Source organism: Mesocricetus auratus, unplaced genomic scaffold (genome assembly GCF_017639785.1).
Source record: "Mesocricetus auratus isolate SY011 unplaced genomic scaffold, BCM_Maur_2.0 Super-Scaffold_100008, whole genome shotgun sequence".
In the NCBI taxonomy this organism is placed as follows: Eukaryota; Metazoa; Chordata; class Mammalia; order Rodentia; family Cricetidae; genus Mesocricetus; species Mesocricetus auratus.
This window is the reverse complement of record NW_024429192.1, coordinates 72,653,952-72,676,983: the sequence shown is the minus strand read 5'-3', so window position 1 is coordinate 72,676,983 and position 23,032 is coordinate 72,653,952. Positions and strand designations below refer to the sequence as shown.

The window sequence follows — 23,032 nt, the reverse complement described above, 5'->3', positions numbered from 1 at the left end:
TAATAGAGATAATAGCAATAATAATAATGGTAATAAAGATAGCATGCTGACAGTGCAAAGTCATAGGGTAAGGAGACTCACTCCTATAACCTCAATACTTGGATTAAGAGCACCTGCTCCTCTGCCGAGCCGGGATGGCGCACATTTTTAATCCCAGCACTCGGGAGGCAGAGGCAGGCGGATCTCTGTGAGTTAAAGGCCAGACTAGTCTACAAGAGCTAGTTCCAGGACAGCCTCCAAAGACACAGAGAAACCCTGACTTGAGAAACCAAAAAAAAGAAAAAAAAGAAAAAACACTTGCTCCTCTTGCAAAGGACCCATGTGGTGGCTCACAGTCATTCATAATGCCAGTGCCAGAAGATTCGAGCCCTTCTCCAAACTCTAACCTCTTGGAACCCTAAGCATGTGCATGGAACACATACTTAAATGCAGACAAAACAGTCACACACATGAGATAAATAAATAAATTGGCTTTGAACCCAAGAATGCTGAATTTCTGAAACAACAAAACAAACAATCTACGTTGAGATTCCATCTCACCACAGTCAGATGGCTGTAATCATCCATTTAAAAGTAAATGCAGCCGGGCATTGGTGGCATACGCCTTTAATCCTAGCACTTGGGAGGCAGAGGCAGGTGGATCTCTGTGAGTTTGAGACATCCTGGTCTACAGAGTGAGTTCCAGGACAGTCTCCAAAACAATACAAAGAAACCCTGTCTCGAAAAACCAAAAAGAAAGAAAGAAAGAAGGAAGGAAGGAAAGAAGAAAAAAAGAAAATGCAGGGGATGACAGTGGGAGGGACCTTCTACTCTATTGGTTGAAATGTAAATCAGGCCAGCCACTCTGGGAACTGGTATACAGTCTACTCACTATACTAAGAGAGGGACTGGGGAGATGACTCAGCATTTAAGAGTACACACTGAATGGAGGTGGTGTTGACTCACTCCATTAATCCCAGCACTCAGGAGGCAGAGGCAGGTAGATCTCTGTGAGCTGGAGGTCAAGCCTGATCTACTGAGTTCTAGGACAGCCTCCGAAGCTACAGAAAAACCCTGTCTTTTTTTTTTTTTTTTTGGTTTTTCGAGACAGGGTTTCTCTGTGGCTTTGGAGCTGTCCTGGAACTCCCTCTGTAGACCAGGCTGGCCTCGAACTCACAGAGATCCGCCTGCCTCTGCCTTCCCAGTGCTGGGATTAAAGGCGTGCACCACCAACGCCCTGCTTAAAACCCTGTCTTAATAAGATTTGAAAAATAGACTTAGTGTATCACCCCTGGCGTAGCTAGGCCAGCTGGCTTCCTGAGGTACCTCTAAATCCATGTTTATTTTATAGTTTTTTTGCCTTTTTGTAACTTTTTTTCATATGATATATTCTTTTTTTGGTTTGTTTGTTTTTTCTTTGGTTTTTCGATATAGGGTTTCATTTTTTTTTCCCTAGACAGTGTTTCTCTATAGCTTTTGAGCCTGTCCTGGAACTTGCTCTGTAGACCACGCTGGCCATTTTCACAATATTAATCCCACTGATCAATGAACATTGGAGATTCTTCCCATCTTCCATCTTGGGGTTTCCCATCTTCCATCTTGGGGTTTTTTTGTTTTTGTTTTTGTTTTTTGTTTTTTGGATACTGGGTTTCTCTGTATTGTTTTGGAGGCTGTCCTGGAACTCTAGACCAGGCTGGCCTCGAAATCACAGAGATCCGCCTGCCTCTGCCTCCCAAGTGCTGGGACTAAAGGCATTCGAGACCACCATCCAATGCAGTTTTTTTTTTTTTTTTTTTTTTTTTTGGTTTTTCGAGACAGGGTTTCTCTGTAGCTTTGGAGGCTGTCCTGGAACTCACTTTGTAGACCAGGCTGGCCTCGAACTCACAGAGATCCGCCTGCCTCTGCCTCCCGAGTGCTGGGATTAAAGGCGTGTGCCACCAACGCCCGGCTCAATGCAATTTTTAAACTTTATTTTTATTTTATGTTCATTAGTGTTTTCCAACATGTATGTCTGTGTAAGGGTGTCAGATCTCCTGGAACTATAGTTACAGACAATTGTGAGCAGCCGTGTGGGTGCTGGGAATTGAACCTTGGTCCTCTGGAAGAACAGTCAGAGCTCTTAACCATCTAAGCCAACTCTCCAGCCTGGTGACACTAATTTTTCATCTGTTTGGTTAGAGTTATTCTCAGATTTATTGTACGCTATTATGAAAAATGCTGTTTCCCTGATTTCTTTCTCTCATTTTTATATAGGAAGGCTACTAATTTTTGTGTGTTAATTTTGTATCCTGCCACTTCGCTGAAAATGTTTATCAGCTGTAGGAGCTTCCTAGTGGAGTTTTATGGTCTTTTATGTATAACATCATGTCATCTGCAAATAAAGATAGCTTGACTTCTTCATTTCCTACTTGTATCCCCTTGATCTCCTTTAGTTGTCTTATTGCCCTAGCTAAAACTTCAAGTACGATATTGAACAGGCATGGAGAGAGTGGACAGCCTTGTCTTGTTCCTGATTTCAGTGGAAGTTTTAGTGAATTTTAGTGATTTTGCTTTGAGTTTCTTTCCATTTAGATTGATGTTGGCTGTGGGCTTGCTGTAAATGACCTTTTTTTTTTTTTGCCTTATGTCCCTCATGTCCATATTCTCTCCATGACTTTTATCATGAAGGAGTGTTAGATTTTGCCAAAGATCTTTTCTGTTTCTGAGAAAAATCATATTTTTGTTTAGTTTTATTTTGTTTTGAGACAGGGTTTCTCTGTGTAACTGTCCTGGATGTCCTGGAACCACTTTGAAGACCAGGCTGGCCTCAAACTCACAGAGATCTGCCTACCTCTCCCTCTTGAGTGCTGGGATTAAAGGCATGCTCCATCACCGCCTGGCCTGATCACACGGTTTTTGTCTTTCAATCTGTTTATGTAATGGAGTACTTTTACTGATTTATATATGTCTAACCATCCTTGTATTTCTGGGATGAAGCCCACTTGATGTGTTCTTGGAATCAGTTTGCAAGTATTTTATTGAGAATTTTTGCATCTATGTTCATTAGAGAAATTGGTCTGTAATTCTCTTTCTATGGTGGGTCTTTGTATGGTTTAGGTATCAGGGTAAGAATGCCTTTTTAAAAAGAATTAGAAAATGTCAGTTTCGGCGGGCGTTGGTGGCACACGCCTTTAGTCCCAGCACTCAGGAGGCAGAGGCAGGCAGATCTCTGTGAGTTCGAGGCCATCCTGGTCTACAAAGCTAGTTCCAGGAGAGCCTCCAAAACAATACAGAGAAACCCTGTCTCAAAAAACCAAAAAAAAAAAAAAAAAAAAAAAGAAAGAAAAAAGAAAATGTCAGTTTCTGTTTTGCAGATTTAATGAAGAATATTCATGTCCATTCTTCTCTGAAGGTCTGAAGGTCTGGTAAAACTCTGCATTAAATCCTTCTGGTCCTGCCTGGGCATTTTGGTTGGAAAACTTTTAATTAGTGCCTGGTTTTTATTTATACATATATACATACATACCTACACACATGTATGTATGCCACTAATTACAATAGCCAAGAATCAGGTTAAGTCGCCATAAGCAGCTAAATAGATAATGAAATCTTGATGTGTGGAGGATATGGCTCAGTTGCTGAAGGGATTGATGTGTAAGCTTGAGGACCTGTGCCCAGCATCCAGGTATAAAGGTGGGCATTGGGCATGGTCGGTAACTCCAACACTTGGGAGCAGATGGCTGGATACCCTAGGAGCACACTGTCCAGCCACTCTAGTTTAATTCTTGAGTTCCAAGTTCAGTGACAAACCTTGTCTCAAAAATAAATGAATAGCCGGGCGTTGGTGGCGCACGCCTTTAATCCCAGCACTCGGGAGGCAGAGGCAGGCGGATCTCTGTGAGTTCGAGGCCAGCCTAGTCTACAGAGGGAGTTCCAGGACAGCCTCCAAAACAATACAGAGAAACCTTGTCTCAAAAAAACCAAAAAAAAAAAAAAGTGTCTCCCTAGTCTATTCCTGACCTCTATAACTCATCTTATCCTGTCTTAACCTTTTGAGTAACTAGATTTACAAATAATGTTTACTTCATGTAGTCCAGGCTGGCCATGAACTCTCTAGACAATCAAAGATGTCTCTAAACTCCTGATTGGCTTTCTCTATCTCTCAAGAGCTAAGATTACAGGTATGAGCCTTGAACCTGACAACAAATGGTGTTTATAAGGACTTTTTAATGATGTGTGAGTATTCTTTTTTTTTTTTTTTGGTTTTTCGAGACAGTGTTTCTCTGTGGCTTTGGAGGCTGTCCTGGAACTAGCTCTTGTAGACCAGGCTAGATGTGTGAGTATTCTATGTATCAAGGGGACGTAAAATGTTTATCAAGGGAAAAACCAATAATCACAGAGGTGGTGTTGGAACCCTTCATGCTTATTTGATAATGGTTGCACTAGTTTATCTTTCACCAGTAGTGAATAAGAATTCCTCTTTCCGCCGGGCGTTGGTGGCGCATGCCTTTAATCCCAGCACTCAGGAGGCAGAGGCAGGTGGATCTCTGTGAGTTCGAGACCAGCCTGGACTACCAAGTGAGTTCCAGGACAACCTCCAAAGCCACAGAGAAACCCTGTCTAGAAAAAACCAAAAAAAAAAAAAAAAAAAAAAAAAAAAGAATTCCTCTTTCCTCTTTCACTGAGCTGTGATAGTGCAGGCCTTTAATCCCCCAGCACTTGGGAAACAGAAGTAGGAGGATCTTTGTGAGTTCAAGGTCTGAATGGTCTACTGGTCTACAAAGTGAGTTCCAGGATTGCCAGGGCTACACAGGGAGAAATCTGGTGTGGAAAACTTAAAAAAGAAAGAGAGAGAGGGAGAGAGAGGGGTTGGGGGAGTGCTCTCCCTAAAAAAAAAAAAATTCATCTTTCTTTATATCCTACCTAGCATTTTTAAAAAGATTGTATTATGTGTATGGGTGTGTTGCATGCATGTATGTCTGTCAAGGGCAAGAGTTCTGGAAGGCTAAAAGAGAGTCAGCTCCCCTTAAAGTGGAGTCACAGAGGCTGTGAATCACCATGTGGGTGCTGGGAATAAGACTCTGGTCCTCTGGTAGAACAGTAGTGCTTTTAACTGCTGAGCCCTCTCTCCAGGGCCTCCTGCTCTATTCCTCTTTCTTTTTTTTTTTTTTTTTTTTTTTTGGTTTTTTTTCGAGACAGGGTTTCTCTGTATTGTTTTGGAGGCTATCGGTCCAGCCCAACCTCGAACTCACAGAGATCCACCTGCCTCTGCCTCCCGAGTGCTGGGATTAAAGGCGTGGGCCACCAACGCCCGGCTCTATTCCTCTTTCTTGATGAAAGTCATTTGACTGTCATGAGATAAATTCTCAATGCATTTATTTTATTTATTATTAAATATACAGTGTTCTGTGTGCATGCCAGAAGAGGGTACCATATCTTGTTACAGATGGTTGTGAGCCACCATGTGGTTGCTGGGAATTGAACTCAGGACCTCTGGAAGAGCAGCCAGTGCTCTTAACCTCTGAGCCATCTCTCCAGACCAAATTCTCAATGCATTTTAACTTGCATGATACACCTGACTTTAGTATTTATTGGTGGCACAAGCCTTTAATTTTAGCACTAAGGAAGCAGAGGCCAGGGAATCTCTGTGAGTTCAAAGTCAGCCTGGAGTACATAGTGAGCTCCAGACCAGACCAGCCAGGGCTACACAGTGAGACCCAATTTTTTTTTTTTTTTTTTTTTTTTTAGACAGGGATTCTCTGTGTAGTTTTGGAACCTGTCCTGGAACTCTCTCTCTGTAGATCAGGCTGGCTCCCAACTCACATGAGATCTGCCTGCCCCTGCCTTCCAAGTGCTGCCATTAAAGTTACGTGCCACTACCACCAGGCTTCTGTATGATTTTTTAAAGATTATTTATTTTTATTTTATGTGCATTGGTGTTTTGCCTACATGAATATATGTGAAGGTGCCAGGTCCCCTGGAATTGGAGTTACAGACAGTTGTGAGCTGCCATGTGGGTGCTGGGAATTGGACCTAACTCCTCTGGAAGAGCAGTCAGTGTTCTTACCAGCTGACCCAACTCTCCAGTCCCTGTATGATGATTTTTATATTTTTATTTATTTATTGTGGTGCTAGGGAATCAAACCTATGAACTCACACACACATGCTAGATCACAGAGGTGTGTCCCAAATCTCATGTTCTAAATTCTATTACAGTTATTTATTTTATGTATGTGCAAGCTCCTTTATCCCCCTCCCCCCTCCTTTTTTTTCCGAGACAGTGTTTCTCTGTATTATTTTGGAAGCTCTCCTGGAACTCACTCTTGCTGACCAGGCTGGTCTCGAGCTCACAGAGATCCGCCTGCCTCTGCCTCCGGAGTGCTGGGATTAAAGGCATGCGCCACCAATGCCCAGCTCTGGCTTCTTTACCCCTTGAAATGACTTCTTTTTGTTGGGTTCTGAGGATCAAACCCAGGTCCACATTCTTGTTCTGCAAACACTTTACCGACTGAGCTATCTTCACCACCTTGATCTTTCTGTTTTTTTATTTGGAAGCTGATAAGATGGCTCAGTAGGCAGAGGCTCTTGCTGCCAAGCCAGAAGACCTGAGTTCTATCCACAAGTTCCCCTTGGCAGAAGGAGAGAGCTGAGGTTATTCTCTGACATCCACACTTGGCCTGGGACATGAGCACACTTCCAACAAATAAATAGTGTCATTAATAAACATGTAACGGGCTTATTTATTTTGAGACAGGGTTTCTCTGTGGCTTTGGAGGCTGTCCTGGAACTCACTCTGTAGACCAGGCTGGCCTCGAACTCACAGAAATCCGCCTGCCTCTGCCTCCCAAGTGCTGGGATTGAAGGCTTGAGCCACCATTGCCTTGATATAAATATTTTTTCTTTTCTTCTTCTTTTTCTTCTTTTTTTTTTTTAACAAAGTTTCTCTGTGTAGCTCTGGTCCTCTAGGACCTCTCTTGTAGACCAGGCCAGCCTTGAACTCAGAGATCTGCCTGCTTCTGTCTCCCAAGTGTTGGAATTAGAGATGTGTGCCACCACAATGAGGTACTTATTCACTTATTTATGTATTATCTGTGTGTATTTACATGGATGTCAAGGATTCAAACCCAGGTAAATCCTCATGCTTAAACATCAAGTTGTCTCACTCAATGAACCATGTCCCCCAGGCCATTCTCCAAATAGTGTTTACCCCCTGTGTAGCCAGAACTACAGGTGCATGTCAACACAGGAGCTTGCTTTTCAGAAAAACAATTGCAATGAGGCTGGTGGTGTAATTTAGTTGGTCAAATGCTTGCTTAACATGAGAAAAGCACTAGTTTGATCCTTGGTATGGATCTTTACCCTAGTCTATCACTCAGGAAGTGGATGCAGGGGGCTTAGATGTTCTGCCACATAGCAAGTTTCAGTCTGGACTCAAGGAGATCCCCCCCAAAAAAAGAAGAATGAGGAGGAGGAGGAAGAGAAGAAGAAGAAGAAGAAGAAGAAGAAGAAGAAGAAGAAGAAGAAGAAGAAGAAGAAGAAGAAGAAGAAGAGCCAGACGTTGGTGGTGCACGCCTTTAATCCCAGCACTTGGGAGGCAGAGGCAGGTGGATCTCTGTGAGTTCGAGGCCAGCCTGGTCTACAAAGCGAATTCCAGGACAGCCTCCAAAACAATACAGAGTAACCCTGTCTCGGGAAAAAAAAAAAAAAAGAAGAAGAAGAAGAAGCCACCAACCAGGCGGTGGTAGCACCTGCTTTTAATCCCAGCACTCAGGAGGCAGAGGCAGCCGGATCTCTGTGAGTTCTAGGCCAGCCTGGTCTACAGAGTGAGTTCCAGAATAGTCAAGGCTGTTACAGAGAAACCCTGTCTCAAAGAATCAAAACCAAACAAAACAAAAAACAATGTTTGCAGCTGCCTCACAAACCTCCCAACACCACTTCCCATTTGGGACTATAGCCTCAGACTACATGCCAGAATGAACCCTTCCTTCTCTTGTTTAAAAAACAAAATAAAAAGTCAGTGAGCTTTCCTTACCCCTTTACCTGCTTGGTCTTAAACACCCTGTCTGTCTCTCACCTGACCCTGGATTTCCTGAGTCCATCATTTTGACAGTCAGGTTCTTCCTGGGATCCATCTTTCTGGTGCTGTGATCTGGGCTGGGAAGGCAGTGTCTGAAGAGAAGCAAAGATGAGGGACAAAAGCTTTGGTTTCTGTGGGCACCCCATGGCCTTAAATCGTAGCCATCTTGTTGACCAGCTTGTTGCCCCAGAACTGACCTCTGTGGGCTGTGGTTTTCCCACCTGTAAAATGGGAATAAATGGCCATATTTACTTCCTAGGCTAGGGTGAATGTGAGGAGTCAGACAGGCAGGCTAACACGTGCTCAGCAGTCTCTGTGTGTGGCTGTGTAGAGAAGTGGGCATGGGGGCATTCCAGGGCAAAAGGGGTACAAAGTTAGGCCATGGGTCAATGCCCTCCCAGAGGTCCCTTCCCAGCAGTCAAGAGGACAGAAATAGTGAGAACAGATTCCAGTCCACAGGGGTGAGGGTCAGGAGCAGTTGGGGGAAGGCTGGAAGAAATCATCCTTCCTGCATCACCAGAGCCTGATGGGGCTCTTGTAGCAGTGGGGGAAGGGGCTATCTCCTGCCTGGCCAGGACACCAGGAAGCCCCAGGGCCTGGGACAGGAGGCTTTGGTCATAATCACAAGGGAGGCTGGGCCTTATTGCAGCTCTTATCTGGCCTGACCTTGTAGGGCTGACCACTCCCAGCTTCTGGAAAATGTGGCCCTCTGCCCTGCTGAGGCCTCTTTCTCCTGGGGTGGGTCCTCAGCACCAGTTCTACCTCTTGGTCCACTACTTTGGGATGCTTTCTTGGCCCCAACCCAGATCCATTTCTCGGAAATCTCTGTTTCCACCTGGAGTCCCTCAGGTATCTCTGACTCAGCAGGCAGGATTTGCTCCAGGCCCTCTCCCGGTGTTGCTATAGTCCCAGGACCCTGTTGCCCAAGTCCTAGCCACTGCCACTCCCTATCCCCTCCCCCCCAAGCCCTGCCAATTTGAATTCCTAACCCTCCCTCTGCCTCCTCCCTAGACCCTGTTCCTTCTCCAGGGTGGGGGAAGGAATCTTCCAGATAAGGACATGAGGGCAAAGGGACACACCTGGATTCAGACCCAGGCCCTGCCACCACTTGCTAACCGACCTTGGCAGACGACCTCTGCTCTCTGAACCCAGGTTTCCCCATCTGTGGAAGGGGAGCTGAACAGAACTCTGGATAAGTCTGTTTGTGGCCTCAATCACAAGTTGACCCATCCTTTCCTAGGTACTGTTCTAAACCACATAAATGTTGACAGTGTGGTAAAGGCATTGTTCGTTAGGGGAGGTACTGGAGTAAATGAGTAATTCCGGTGACTGGGGTTTGTGCCTGGAGGATGTTGGAGCATGTAGGAAGGTCAATTAATCTGGGACGGTTGAGACAAAGACAGTTTCCCAAATAAATGACAAAGAACAAAGTTTTATTTTTTGAGATAGTAGCTCTGGCGGTCCTGGAACTCACTATGTGGGCTCAGGCTGTGCTTGAACTCACAGAGATTTCCTTCCTCTGCCTCCTGAATGCTAGGATTAAAGATGTGTGTTAAGGCCAGCCTGGTCTATGGAGTTCCAGGACAGCCTCCAAAGCAATACAGAGAAACTCTGTCTCGAAAAAAAAAAACCAACAAAAGGTGTGTGCCACTATGTCAGGCCTAAGGACAATTTTTTGAAATATGGTCTTATATAGACCAGGCTAGCCTCCAACCAGCTTTTTTGTTTGTTTGTTTGGTTGGTTGGTTTTTCGAGACAGGGTTTCTCTGTAGCTTTGGAGGCTGTCCTGGAACTCACTTTGTAGACCAGGCTGGCCTCGAACTCACCAAGATCCACCTGCCTCTGCCTCCCGAGTGCTGGGATTAAAGGCGTGCGCCACCAACGCCCGGCTAAATGTTGGGATCTTAAAAAAACTTGAAGAAGCTGGAGTGATCTAGTTGAAGACTCAGGCCAGGTAGAAAGCCATTTAAAAAAAAAATTAAGTTTGTGTTCTATGGTCTCTTTCTTCAATTAGCATGCTAACAACAAGGCCTCAGCTATCTCCACAATGTGGGTTCTGAAGGGTTTTTTTTTTTTTTTTTTGGTTTTTCATGGTAGGGTTTCTCTGTGGCTTTGGAGGCTGTTCCGGAACTGGCTCTTATAGACCAGGCTGTTCTCGAACTCACAGAGATCCACCTGCCTCTGCCTCCCAAGTGCTAGGTTCTGAAGATTTAACTCACTAAGCTCCATAGCAATCAGCTTTACCTGCTGAGCCATTTCACTGGGGGCCATGTTTATCAGAAGGCCATGTTCAAGAGAAAACTGAAGTGGAGAGTCAAACAAGAAAATGCTGTGCGGTGGACAGAGGGATCCGCACTCAAGATGCAGACTTCTCTTACAGAGCACCTAAGTTTGCTTCCTGTAACTCCAGCCCCAGGAGATCTGACATCATCGGCATCCGTGGGCTCCTGTGCTCACTACACACACACCTTCACTTAAAATATGTGTACATATATTGACTTGCTCTCAGGAGGCAGTCAGGGAGATCTCTGTGAGTTCCAGGCCAGCCTGCTCTACAAAGAGAGTTCCAGGGCAGCTAGGGCTGTTACATTGAGAAACTCTGTACTGAAAAATCAAGAACATTTTTTTTTCTGTGTATGAGTGGTTTTTTTTTTTTTTTTTTTTTTTTTTTTGGTTTTACACATCAGGGTTTCTCTGTTTTGGAGGCTGTCGGTCCAGCCTGGCCTCGAACTCACAGAGATCCGCCTGCCTCTGCCTCCCGAGTGCTGGGATTAAAGGCGTGTGCCACCAACGCCCGGCTTTGTGTATGAGTGTTTTTTTCTGCATGTATGTCTGTGCAACACACATGTGCCTCGTGGGTCAGACAAGGGTATTCAATCCCTGAAGTTACAGATGGTTATGAGCTGCTATGTGGGTGCTGGGAGTTTAATCCTGGTTGTTGGAAGGGCAGCCATGGCTATTAATTGTTGAGCGATCTCTCCAGCCTCCGAAGCTGATTTTTTTTGTTTTTGCTTTTTGAGAAAGGGTTGTTTTTTTTTTTCTTTTTGGCTTTTCTTTTTCTTTCTTTTATTTATTTATTTATTTTTTTTTTTTGAGACAGGGTTTCTCTGTAGCTTTGGAGACTGCCCTAGAACTCACTCTGTAGACCAGGCTGGGCTCAAACTCAGAGTGTTTCATTTCAAACTCACAGAGATCTGGCTGTCTCTACCTCCAGAGTTCTGGGATTAAAGGTGTGTGCCACCACCATCTAGTTCTTTTTGTTTGTTTTTGAGACCGGTTTCTTATTCACAGATATCCACCTGCCTCTGCCTCCTGAGTGCTGTGATTAAAGACGTGGATAGCCACTGCCCAATGAGAAGGAGGGTTTCTCTATGTAGTCCTCTGCCTCCTGAGTACTGGGACTAAAGGTGGTGCCACCACGGTCAATTTTTGTGTGTGAGATTCTGACTCAGAGAATGCTAACATCACACTCTATATGCTACTCAAGAGAATGACCTTCAACTTTTGTTTCTTCAGCCTTTACCTTTGGCCTATTGGGGACCCCCATGCCCCACTATATTCAGTGCTAGGATCAAATTCCTGCATACCAAGCAAGCACTCTCCAACTCTGTTTTGTTCTTTTGTCTTAAGACAGGGCCTTACGCCTAGCACAATATCTAGTGGGATGGATCAGTTCATCTCATCTTCAGTTTGAAAATACACAGGGCCAGACACTGATGAAAATACACAGGGAGCCGGGCGTTGGTGGCGCACGCCTTTAATCCCAGCACTTGGGAGGCAGAGGCAGGTGGATCTCTGTGAGTTCGAGACCAGCCTGGTCTACAAGAGCTAGTTCCAGGACAGCCTCCAAAGCCACAGAGAAACCCTGCCTCGAAAAACCAAAAAAAAAAAAAGAAAAAAAAAATACACAGGGAACGGGGTAGTAGGGGACAAATGGGCTCTTTCAGGGAGTGATGAACAGTGTCAGTCAACACCAGCTCACTGATCCCTGTCCTTCTGCTCATGGCATAGGCTCTTGGGGTCTTCTTAGTTACCTCCCTTACGGTGTGAACTTAGGGTCTCTAGCCATGTGGTCAGCCAGGGAGGGGCCGTTACAGACACAGCCAGGCATCCTGCTTCACCTGTAGCCTTTCCACCGTCGATAGACCCTTTCTGCTGCTCAGGGCCGGTCTCTAGGTTCTCAGGGTTCTTGAAAGAACCAAGCTGGGCCCAAAACAATGTCTCCCTGCCCCAGCACTCTACTGGTGCCTTCATCAGCTTCCTTTTTAATTGCCCCGTCTCTTCCAGTCTATTTTCAAAAACTATTTCCTTAAATGTCCTATGGCCCCTGGGACTTAAGAGTTATGGGAAGCCAGGCGTTGGTGGCACACGCCTTTAATCCCAGCACTCGGGAAGCAGAGGCAGGAGTTTGTGGCCAGGCTGGTCTACAGAGAGAGTTCCAGGACAGCCTCCAAAACAATACAGAGAAACCCTGGCTGGAAAAAACAAAACAAAACAAAAAAGTTGTGGGAGCGAGGTTGTGAGAAGATCGCAGTTTGTTGCCAGACTGGGCAGACCTGACACTTGTTTCCAGCCCTCAGAGAAATGATTGCTGTGGGTTTGTGGGGGGCATTCTGGGTGTTCTTAGCCGGGTGGGGTGGGGAGAGGAACCAGGGATATGGTTCAGTGGGCAAAAGTGTTTCCAAGCTTAATGACCTAAACCAGATTTCTGGGACCCACGGGTTATTCTCTGACCTTCACAGGCATGCCCTCCCCACCTCCCATAAATGTGTGTGGGGAGGGGAGTCAACTGGATTCCAGGCCTGCAGGGTTAAAAAAAGAAATATCCTGTTTTCTCAACACCAGGTCTTACAAGGCAAATGTGGTCCAAACAGGTCTGCCCAGATCACATGTTGCGGAATATCAAGAAAAATGGAAGGAATCACATAGGTGAGAAAGAGGGCCCAGGAGACTGCCCCGCAGGAGCCTTTTCACAGCTCTGACTGAAAGCACCCCAGGCAGTGTCTCAGAGGAAGTTAATGGTTGCGGGAGCTTCGTGGGGGATGGGCATGATCGTTTGTTAGACTCAGTTTCAGTTTGTGAAATGAAAAGTTTGGGGGCTTTCGTTGAGACTGCAGTTAAAAGTGGTTAAGATGGTGGTTGGTGCCGGGCGGTGGTGGTGCACGCCTTTAATCCCAGCACTCGGGAGGCAGAGGTAGGCGGATCTCTGTGAGTTCCAGGCCAGCCTGGTCTACAAAGGAAGTTCCAAGACAGCCAAGGACGGCTACACAGAGAAACCTTGTCTTGAAAAAACAAAAACAAGCCGGGCGTTGGTGGCCCAAGCCTTTAATCCCAGCACTCGGGAGGCTGAGGCAGGCGGATCTCTGTGAGTTCGAGACCAGCCTGGACTATCAAGCGAGTTCTAGGACAGTCTCCAAAGCCACAGAGAAACCCTGTCTCGAAAAAGCCAAAAAAAGAAAAAAAAAAAGAAAAAACAAAACAAAAACAACAACAACAAAAAAAAAAAACAAAAACAAAAACTATCCCGTCTTGGTGGCGCACACCCTTAATCCCCCAGCACTTGAGAGGCAGAGGCAGGTGGATCTCTGTGAGTTTGAGACTAGCCTGGTCTACAAGAGCTAGTTCCAGGATAGGCTCCAAAACCACAGAGAAACCCTGCCTCGAAAAGCAAACAAAAAAAAAAAAAAAAAGAAAAACAAATTTTTTTTTTAGCGCTGGGCTGTGGTGGCACAGGCCTTAAGCACTTATGAGGCAGAGGAGAGTAATCTCTGAGTTCGAGGCCAGCCTGGTCTACCAAATGAGTTCCAATACAGCCAGAGCTTCACAAATAAACTGTCTCCAAAACAATTTAAGGTACTTTTTAGTACGCTAGGTATCAGACACAGGACTTTGCATACATATTCCAGGCAAATGATTCACTACCAAACTATAACCCTAATTCCTTCGATAGTGCAGTTTATATTTTGGTTGGTATTTACAATTTCATTTTTAAGGATTTATTGTATAAGTGTTTTGCCTGCATATATGTATGTATACCACATGCCAGGTGCCACAGGAGTCAGAAGGAAGCATTGGATGCCCTGGATCTGGAGTTCCAGGTAGCTATGACCAGCCATGTGGAATTGAACCCAGGTCCTCTGGAAGAGCAGCCCGTGCTCTTAGCTGCTGCATCATCTCTCCAGCTTCTTTGGTGTTGATTTTTTTTGTTTGAATGGGGGGGGTGTAGTACATCATCTCTCTCTGTCCAGTAACTCTGGATGTAGACCAGGCTGTCCTTGAACTCACTGAGATCCACCTGCCTCTACCTCCATAGAGTTGTGATTAAAGGCGTGTGCCATTATGCCCAGTGGGTATTTTATACTTATGTTGTGTGTATATGTGTGTAGGCCTGAGAATCCCATGGCTCATGTGTGGAGGTCAAAGGACAACTTGAAAGAGTTCTTTCCCTCCACAATGTGGATTTTAGGGGACTGAATTCAGATCTTCAGAGCTGGCTACAGTGCCTTCACACACTGCACCATCAGCCCCAGCCTTTTAAAGAACATCTGTGGGGCCTGTAAGATGATTCAGCAGGTAAAGACACCTGCTGCCAAGTCTAAAGTCCTGAGTTTGATCATTGGGACCTACATGGTGGAAGGAGAGAACTCACTCCCACAAGCTGTCTTCTGACCTCCATGCATATACCATGGTATGTTCTCAAGAACACACAAAGACAAAAAGAAATAAAAATGATTGGGAAAGGGTGTTGTTCCAGGCTGCTAAAGGAGTAAGAGAAAAAGCACTACGTGGCAGATTAAGCCCAGCAAGGTGAGCAGTCCTCGGTGCCCCCTACCCTCCATTAGCTGCAAGCGAGTCTGAGACCATTCCTCCTAGGTCGTGGAGACTGAGAGAAGGGACAATGGCCCTTAGCCTGTGGGGATTCGGTGGATTTCCTCTCCACTCTGCAATCTCAGCTCTCGAGTGGTGAATGGATGTGCGACTCCACTCTGTGTCTTTCCGTGGAGTTTGTATAACCTTTGAGGGATCTCTTAGCTGCCTCTTTCTTCCCACTTTCAGATAGCAGTCTTCAAGTCCAAGTTAACCTCCTCCTTGTGGGACAGAGATGACTCAATATTTTTGCCTCAGGGGGCTTCAGTCATTTCTGGCTGCACTAAGGAAGGCAGAGTTCTTTCTCTGATAACACTGTTGGATCTGAGGGGAAAAGGCTGACGACCATCCTTCATGTGCACTGGCCTGGAGAACCCTGAAGCCCATGGGAGGAGATGTGTGACTCTTGACATTAACCAGTCTCCTTTGAGTCCCCATAGGTCCTTCTGTAAAGTTTGACATGAAATAATTTCCCACGGGACGTTCTTACAAAGCATCATGGGAACATCAGCTAATTACTGGAGTGTGGAATAGGGCTCCCAGCTAAGCAACACTGACTCCACCTGGCAGTACAGACCCCCAGCCCAGGGACTTCTCAGCTATGCTTCTTTGGGTTCTCTGACCAGGTAAGCCAGCCCCAAGGAAGGTTCACCCTAGGGTGAGGATGTATCTTTCCTCTCAAGAAATGACTTCTGCCATGATTCTACATGCACTGGGCAAAAGGCAGTGCAGAGGAGGCATGCCCTTGCTCCCTTGGCCATGCTTTAACTTCCAAAGTATTCTCTTTTTCTATGAACAGTTTAATGAGAGTTGAACATAAACTAGAAAAATAGCATTCTGATTGCTTTTTCTTTTTAAGATGCAACTTTTCTTGAGACTTTCATACAAGGCAATGGATGGATAATGTTAACCTGCTAAAGAAAACATAGTATCACAGAAAAAGGCATTTCTAGTACCCATCATGGTTATTCATGCCTTTGAAAATGCCTATCAAACTCTCGGGGTTGGCTGGTTTAGTTTTCTTTTGGAAACAACTCAGATTTAAGTCCTGCCTTTGTTGGACACTAGAAGGACATCTGAGGACTGTTATCAGTTTCAGGTGATTTGGCCTGGAGCCAGTCTTAAGGTGGCTGATGAGGAGGGGTGATGTGTGAAGGTACACGTGCTTGCTTCTCTTTCCAAGGAATGTGGGCAGCCAGAGGCTACCACCCTACAAAGGAGTCCTCCTTATTCTCTGTGGACAGGCAACTCATCCAGCAGATGGGCTGGGACCAGGCCCCTGTGTCCACCATACTCACCGTAGTAGAATCCCTTATCATCCACAGGCCCATAAACTGTGACCACATCTCCAGCCCTCAGCACAAGCTTGCCCTTTGCCCGGACCCCTGCTCTCCCATCCCTGGGGTCATAGTCCAGAGCTGCCACCATTGTCTTTGGGGTCCACAGTGTGGGTGTTCTGGAGTTCCCTTGAGGCATCAGAGGTCCCTGGGAGTTGGTTAGGCCCGCCAAGTCTTCATGTTGCGCCTCAGAATGCAGATGCCCTTGTACTGGCAAGTGCCACCTCCTGTCTGTCTGCTCTGTGCCCACCTCCACCTCAACTACCAGGTGCCCAGGGATTTTGCCCACTCGTCCATTGCATTCTCCATGGTAGAAGCCATGGGGATCCCGTGACCCCCACACTCTCAGCAACTGTCCTTTCCGGAATACCAGCTCCTCATCTGCAGACTTGGCATTGACAGGCATTACCAGGGGGCTATGATCAAAGAGGGCAACAAAGACCCTGACTAGATTGTTAGCTTCTGTCTCCAACTGCTCAGGGATACCACCTGCCATCTTAATGACTTTGCTGGTTGGCACTGGGCACAACGCTGAGGTAGGCTCGTGAAACTGGCACTCTCTCTTGCCTCCTGGAGTCTCCCGTCTTTGTCCACTTTGGAACTTGTTCTTTCTTTGCCCTAGTTTCTCTGTGCACCGAGAATCCATACACACAGCCGCCTCCTCTTCCAGAACATGATGGAAGTCAGCTGTCGGGTACTGACTGGAGTCTTGCTGGTGAGGTGGGAGCATCTGGGCATACGGCTTTTGAAGGGCTTTCTCAAGGCCAGCCTTCTCCCAACACAGTACTTTCCTGGGCCCAGTCTCTGGGGAGAGATGGATGAATCCTGGAGCAGGACATCCACTGATGCACATGTGTGGGGAGTGGCCTTCTTCCACCCCAGAGTGGCCAAAGAGCAGAGGTGGCTTGTGGTTCTGGGGACTCTCTTGAAGAGACAGGCCCTTTTCATAGTCCTTCCACGACCCTGTGGGCCCCTGGACTTGGTTGTCTGCCCCTTCTGAGCTCAGACTGGATACTGGTAAATGCTTCCTTGGAAGTTCTTCAGGGAATGCTTCTAGAAACTTAGCCTGAGGCTCCCCACAGCTTCCAGGGGTGTGGGAGCTGGGCTTGGTACTCAGAGAAACAACTCTGCAGGTAGAAGGGTCCCCATCTGTGTAGCTAAAAGGAGGAGTATCTAGGAATGGGTAATAAGAACAACAGTCCTCGGGGATCTGAGCTGGCACAGAATCCAGAGACTCGCCATAGAGTGACATGGTTCTCACTGACACCTTCTGGCATGTGAGGGGAACCCTAAGCTGGGACAGTTCCATCAGGGTGTTTCCAGCAGTGGCATCAGCAACTTCTGTCACCTTGAACCCGTCCACATACACAGCGTAGCCAGTGACCTGCACTCCATTGGAGGACCCGGCTGAGTCAATGGTCACAGGAAGCCAGCTGACCACCAGGAGCCCCGGAGAGGCATGCTGCTCCACCAGCACATCCAGAGGAGGGTCAGGGGGGCCTGCTAAAGGTGTATCAAAAGTTACCGTGGAGGACATTGTTTCCCAGAGCACCTGGAGCAGGTCCCTGGGTAGCTGTACCCCCACCCTCACCCGGTACCGTGTGCCAGGATGCAGGCCTTGGAAGGTGTAGCAGCTCACGCCTGAGGGAGTTAGGGTATGCTCTTCATCTTCCAGGTACACCACATGGGGGTATCTATTACTGCCAGAGGTCCATGTAATCGTGGCAGAGGTAGCTGTGACATTCTGCAGCTGCAGTTGCATGGGGGCCAGATAGAACACACCTTTAGCCTCCAGAAGGGGTCTGGAGACGGTTTGCTCCTCCATGCTTGGTTTCAAGCCCAGCCAGCAGGCTTCTGTCTTCGTTTCCAAGATCTCTGCTGCCACATCTGTCTTAGAGTCTGTCCTTCCCACCTGACACAGGCCTCTCTCCAGAGACCCCTGAGCGTCCCCGAGTGACAAGCTGCCTTTCTTCAAAGCGTGGGTCTGCTCAGGCGGCAGTGCAGTGGGGCTCATGTCAGGGGACTTGGGGCGCACATGGCTCAGGATATGGCTTCCTGAAATCTGCTCCACCAAGCTGGAGGGCACCAGCCCTCGCTGCCCGTTCACAAGCTCCCCTTCATAGAAGCCATCCTCATCCATGTCCCCAAAGACATACACATAATCCCCGGCTGTGAGGGGTAACTTGCCTTGAGAATGCTCATTAGGCCCTTCAAATGGAGTGTAGTTGTGTCTAGCCAAGAAGACCCTGAGCTGGGGAGTGGCGGGAGTCTCAGAGCTCTTCATTTCCAGGGGAGAGGACACATTGTCTGGCTCTAAATCATCCACTTCACTTGCTGTATCCATGTCCAGAGAAAGGCAAGATGGCACTGTAGCCCACATGGATTCTACCTCAGAGGAGGAATTTGACTGGGAACTGGCTTTCTTGGCTTGGGGCCTGGAGTCCAGAGGCTGACTGATAGAATTTTTTTCTGACACTTGGGGCATACCAGTTGGTTCCCCAAGGGAAACTGAGTTCTCCTGCTGGGAGAGACAAACAGGAGGTTCTGTGTCCCTGGTAGGCAGTGACAATGCATGTTCCTCAGACTTTGGCTTGAACTTGGGTCTCCTGCTATCCCTGGTTTGGGATTCTGAAGCTTGGGTGGTCTCTGTTGTCTCCAGGGGGTGGCCAGGCTGACACTGCAACCCCTGTGTTTCTTTCCCAGAAGGCAGGGGGTCACCAGGGGCTTTATTTTGGTAGTACTGCAGCTGCTGCCACCCGTCTTGCACATATTCCGCTTGTTGCAGCAGCTGCTCAGCTAGCAGACCAGTGGCTTCGAGATCCTGCCTCTGCCTCGAGTGGTTTTGCTGCCGGGGAACATTGCTGTTCTCATCTGCCATCTTCTTCACCCAGCTGGCCAGGGCCTGCAGCCGTGCATTCTCCTCCGACAGCCTGGCGCCCTTGTTCAGCGCAGCCTGCAGTTGTGCCTCTGCCTCCTTGTAGCGCCGCTCTGCGGCGGCTGCCTGAGCGCTCAGCTCCTCGCATTCCCGCCGCTGTGCACCCAGCTCCTGCTCCAGGGCCTGCACTTGGTATCGCGCTATCTCAGACGGTGAGCTTAGGCTGCCTGCTTCTGCCCGGGCTCCGGCTTTACTCTGATGTAGAGTCAACTGTCTTTGCAGACGCAGCACTTCCCGCTGAGACTCACGCTGCAGCCGGTCCAAGTCACTGATGTTGCACCATTGCGCGCAGGTGGCGCCCTCTCCAGGAAGCGAGGAGCTGCCGAGATCCGCGGCGATGTGCGCTTGCAGCAGGTGGCACTCCCGCCTCAGTGCTTCGATCTGCAGGTCCTTGGCTTGCAGCGCGCCAGCCTGTTCTGACAGATCCTGAGCGCGCTGACTGGCAAACACTTGGCCCTGGTCCAGGCCCTCGAGGCTCTCACCCGGCACAGGAGCGCTCGCCGCCCGAAGGTTGGTCTCCTGCAGTTTGCGGGCCCTGTCTTCAAGGCGCTGAGCGAGATCGGTCAGCTCTGAGTGCTTCACTTTGAGCCACTTCACTTTCTCATCGGTCTCATCGGAGAAGTCCGTGCACCGCAGCTGTAAGTTCTCCTCGCGCAGGTCACAGCATCGGCGAACCAGCACCTGCAATGCCTCGGCCAGCTCCGAGTTCTGCCTCACCAGTTCCTGGTAGTCCTGACCTGGTGGTGAGAGGGTTGGTGCTTCGCAGGGCTTGTTCTCAGAGCTTTCTCCCTGCAGGTCACTAGGTTTTCTATGTATTGATGGAAGCTGAGGCGGCGGAGGAGGACTGGAGGTAACTGGGTTGGAGGCGCTGGTCGAAGGGGCCCCTACCTCGGATTCGGAAGCCCGGGAACAACTCCGTGTGCTGTCGAGTGAGCAGGAATGTGCTGATGCCAAGGATTCGAGGGAGCTGGCGCGCGTGAGCAGCAGGTCGTCTGGAGAGCTAACTCGTACGTCAGTGCGCAGGCTTTCGAGAGATCCGAGTCGACGAGCAGGCTTTGAGGTACCACGAGTGTTGCTCTGGGCTTTTAGGGGTGGCTCTCCCAAGGAATGCGCAGCTTGAGGGTCCGCGGGTTCAGGCAAAGCGGGTTGCCAGCGGAAGTGCTCTAGGATGTATTTAAGAAAGAGCTGGCGCTCCGCGTCCAGCGCCGCCTGGAGGTGGCGGATGCGCGAGGCTTGCTCGCCGTCGGTCTCCCAGCGCAGCAATGCCAGCACTTCCTGCAGGCGACAGCGGCATTGAGCCGCAGAGGCTTCGGACGCCCCCGAGCGGCCGCAGTAACCGCGGTTCACTAGCTCCTGGGCCAGCTGGCGCTGAAGCTCCCGAGCCTGGCGCACTACACCATCGCGTTCCTGGTGCAGCACCTGCTGCAGCTGCCGAAGCTCTGCCTCCTTCCAGCGCAGCAGCTGCCGGATCTCGGCCTCACGCTCGCGGTGCACCTCCTCCTGCAGCTGCCGCAGCTCCCGGAGGCGTCGTGCCTCCCACTTGGAGCGCAGATGGTCAGCCAGCTGCTGCCGCTCCTGCTCGGCGGACTCCCGCAGCTGGCGCGCCTGGGTCGCGAAACGTCGCCGTTCTGCCCGGCCGCGCGCGCGCTCGGCATCTAGCTCTGCCCGCAGTTTCTCTAGCTCTCGCCTTTGCTCCTCCAGCACTGCTGCCGCTGGGCCGGGGCTGCCTGGCTTCTTGGGCGACGCGCGACCACCACCCACGGAGGTGGGTGAATCCTTTGTCATTGTGGCAGCAGCCGGGCAAGAAGCCAGAGCTAGCCTGGTAGGCCAGTTAGCCAACGGCCGCCGCCCCCGGCCGCTGCCAACCGCCCCGCGCGCCCCTTCCGGCTCCTCTTAGGGGTCCTCCGCGCGCCCCTTCCGCCTTGGGGGTGATCTCTCTTAAAACCTGCCGCCTCTTCCCAGACTGAGCGCCCTAGGAAGGGCGCGACTCCTGAGGCCTCTTTCAAACTGGCCTCTGAACTTCCCGGGATACCTTGGGCATATATTTGAGCTCACATTTCATCTGCTCCGTGACTTTTGCGACCCATTCTATTCTCTCCCGAACACTGACTGAAATCAATCCCTTTCAGACCTAGATTCCTCGTGGGGACCCTGAACTGTCACGTTCCTGAGCCTGAAGAAAGGGGCCACAGGTGTGGGTAAAAATGGGTGTGGTCAGACCTCACCTGGCTTTACTAGGGTTTCTGGTACGGTGTTTTGTTTTGTTTTGGGTTTTTTGTTTGTTTGTTTTGTTTTTTCAAGACAGGGTTTCTTCTGTATTGTTTTGGAGGCTGTCCTGGAACTTGCTCTGTAGACCAGGCTGGCCTGGAACTCACAGAGATCCGCCTGCCTCTGCCTCCAGAGTGCTGGGATTAAAGACGTGTGCCACCAACGCCGGGTTCTGGTACAGTGTTTGAATTAGGTAACTGAGTACTTACTACAAGATCTGCTTAAATTTGTGCGAGCCCTGAGCCCCTAAGTGGGTGAGGTTACCCAGTGTGGCTGTAACATCTCTGCTACTCTTACTAGAATCCCTGCTTGCTAAGTGTTTTCCTACATCAACTAAAACTTTTTGTTTGTTTTTCGAGACAGGGTAACTCTGGCTGTCCTGGAACTCTCTCTGCAGACCAGGCAGACCTCGAAATCACAGAGATCCGCCTGCCCCTGCCTCCCGAGTGCTGGAATTAAAGGCATGTGCCACCACCTCCTGAGATCTCTGGCTTCTTGATTGATCTTTACCTTCATCCAGCAAGGATGCTAAGAGATGAGGAACTTTCCATGGCTACACAGCTAAGTAGCTAAGTGGGGATTCAAACATGCAAAATTCTACCTCCAAAGTTCATGAGTAATCTCTAATTGCTCCATTTCAGGGTCACTTGTGAGGATTCCCTCCCCAGTATCTTAGCCAAGCCATTTACAATTCTGTCTTAGCCTCACTGTTTGCACTGAATTTTAAAAGTTTTTTTTGGGGGGGGGCTAGAGAGATGGCTCCGAGGTTAAGAACACTGGCTGCTCTTTCAGAGGTCCTGAGTTCAATTCCTAGCAACCACATGGTGTCTCACAACCATCTCTATTGAGTTTTGGCTCCCTCTTCTGTCAGAACACTGTATATATAATAAATAAACATTAAAGAAAGTTTTTTTTTTTTTGATTTTCGAGGCAGGGTTTCTCCGAGGCTTTTGGAGGCTGTCCTGGAACTAGCTTAGCCTCGACCAGGCTGGCCTCGAACTCACAGAGATCCGCCAGCCTCTGCCTCCCGAGTGCTGGGATTAAAGGCGTGCGCCACCACCGCCCGGCTTAAAGAAAGTTTTTTTTAATGATTTATTTTTATTTTATGTGCAGTGGTGTTTTGCCTACATGTCTGTGTGAGGGTGTTGAATCCTCTGGAACTGGAGTTACAGACGGTTGTGGACAGACATGTGGGTGCTGGCAGAGCAGCCAGCGCTCTTAACCACTGAACCACCTCTCCAGCCCCTGCACTGGATCTTTAGATTAACAAGGGCAGTGTGGAAGCTCAAGGCCTTAAGTCCTTTCTCAGCCAGTGTCCTGTCTTGGGCACACATCTGAGAACTTTTATTTGTTCCTATGTTGTTATTTTGGTTTCTATTTGTTTTGAAACAGGGTCTCTCTGTATAACCCTGGATGTCTTTGAACTTGCTTTATAGACCAGATGTTAAGCTGGGCAGTGGTGGCTCACACCTTTAATCCCAGCACTCAGAAAGCAAAAGCAGGTAGATCTCTGTGAGTTCAAGGCCAGCCTGGTCTACAGAGTTGAGTTCTAGTACCATGAAGAGAAACACAGTCTCAAAAAAAAATCCC

At 48.4% G+C, this 23,032-nt stretch overlaps 1 protein-coding gene and 1 long non-coding RNA gene across 2 annotated transcripts; both read right to left on the bottom strand.

Annotated features, from left to right (window-relative positions):
* Positions 1-3,332: 3,332 nt before the first annotated feature.
* Positions 3,333-8,586, bottom strand: LOC121141804. Its single transcript, XR_005878739.1, has 3 exons — positions 8,233-8,586; positions 8,033-8,127; positions 3,333-3,416 (listed from the first exon to the last, which is right to left on the bottom strand). It is a non-coding gene; the product is annotated as an uncharacterized LOC121141804 (long non-coding RNA).
* Positions 8,587-13,882: 5,296 nt separating this feature from the next.
* LOC101824889 (RIMS-binding protein 3-like) lies at positions 13,883-21,020 on the bottom strand. Its single transcript, XM_005077564.4, has one exon. It carries the CDS (start codon positions 20,957-20,959, stop codon positions 16,130-16,132), a length of 4,830 nt encoding a protein of 1,609 aa, XP_005077621.1. The 5' UTR covers positions 20,960-21,020; the 3' UTR covers positions 13,883-16,129.
* Positions 21,021-23,032: the final 2,012 nt, after the last annotated feature.

Excerpts from the sequence above, each read along its gene's own strand:
- LOC101824889 (XM_005077564.4), bottom strand. The coding sequence starts at position 20,959 with ATGACAAAGGATTCACCCACCTCCGTGGGTGGTGGTCGCGCGTCGCCC.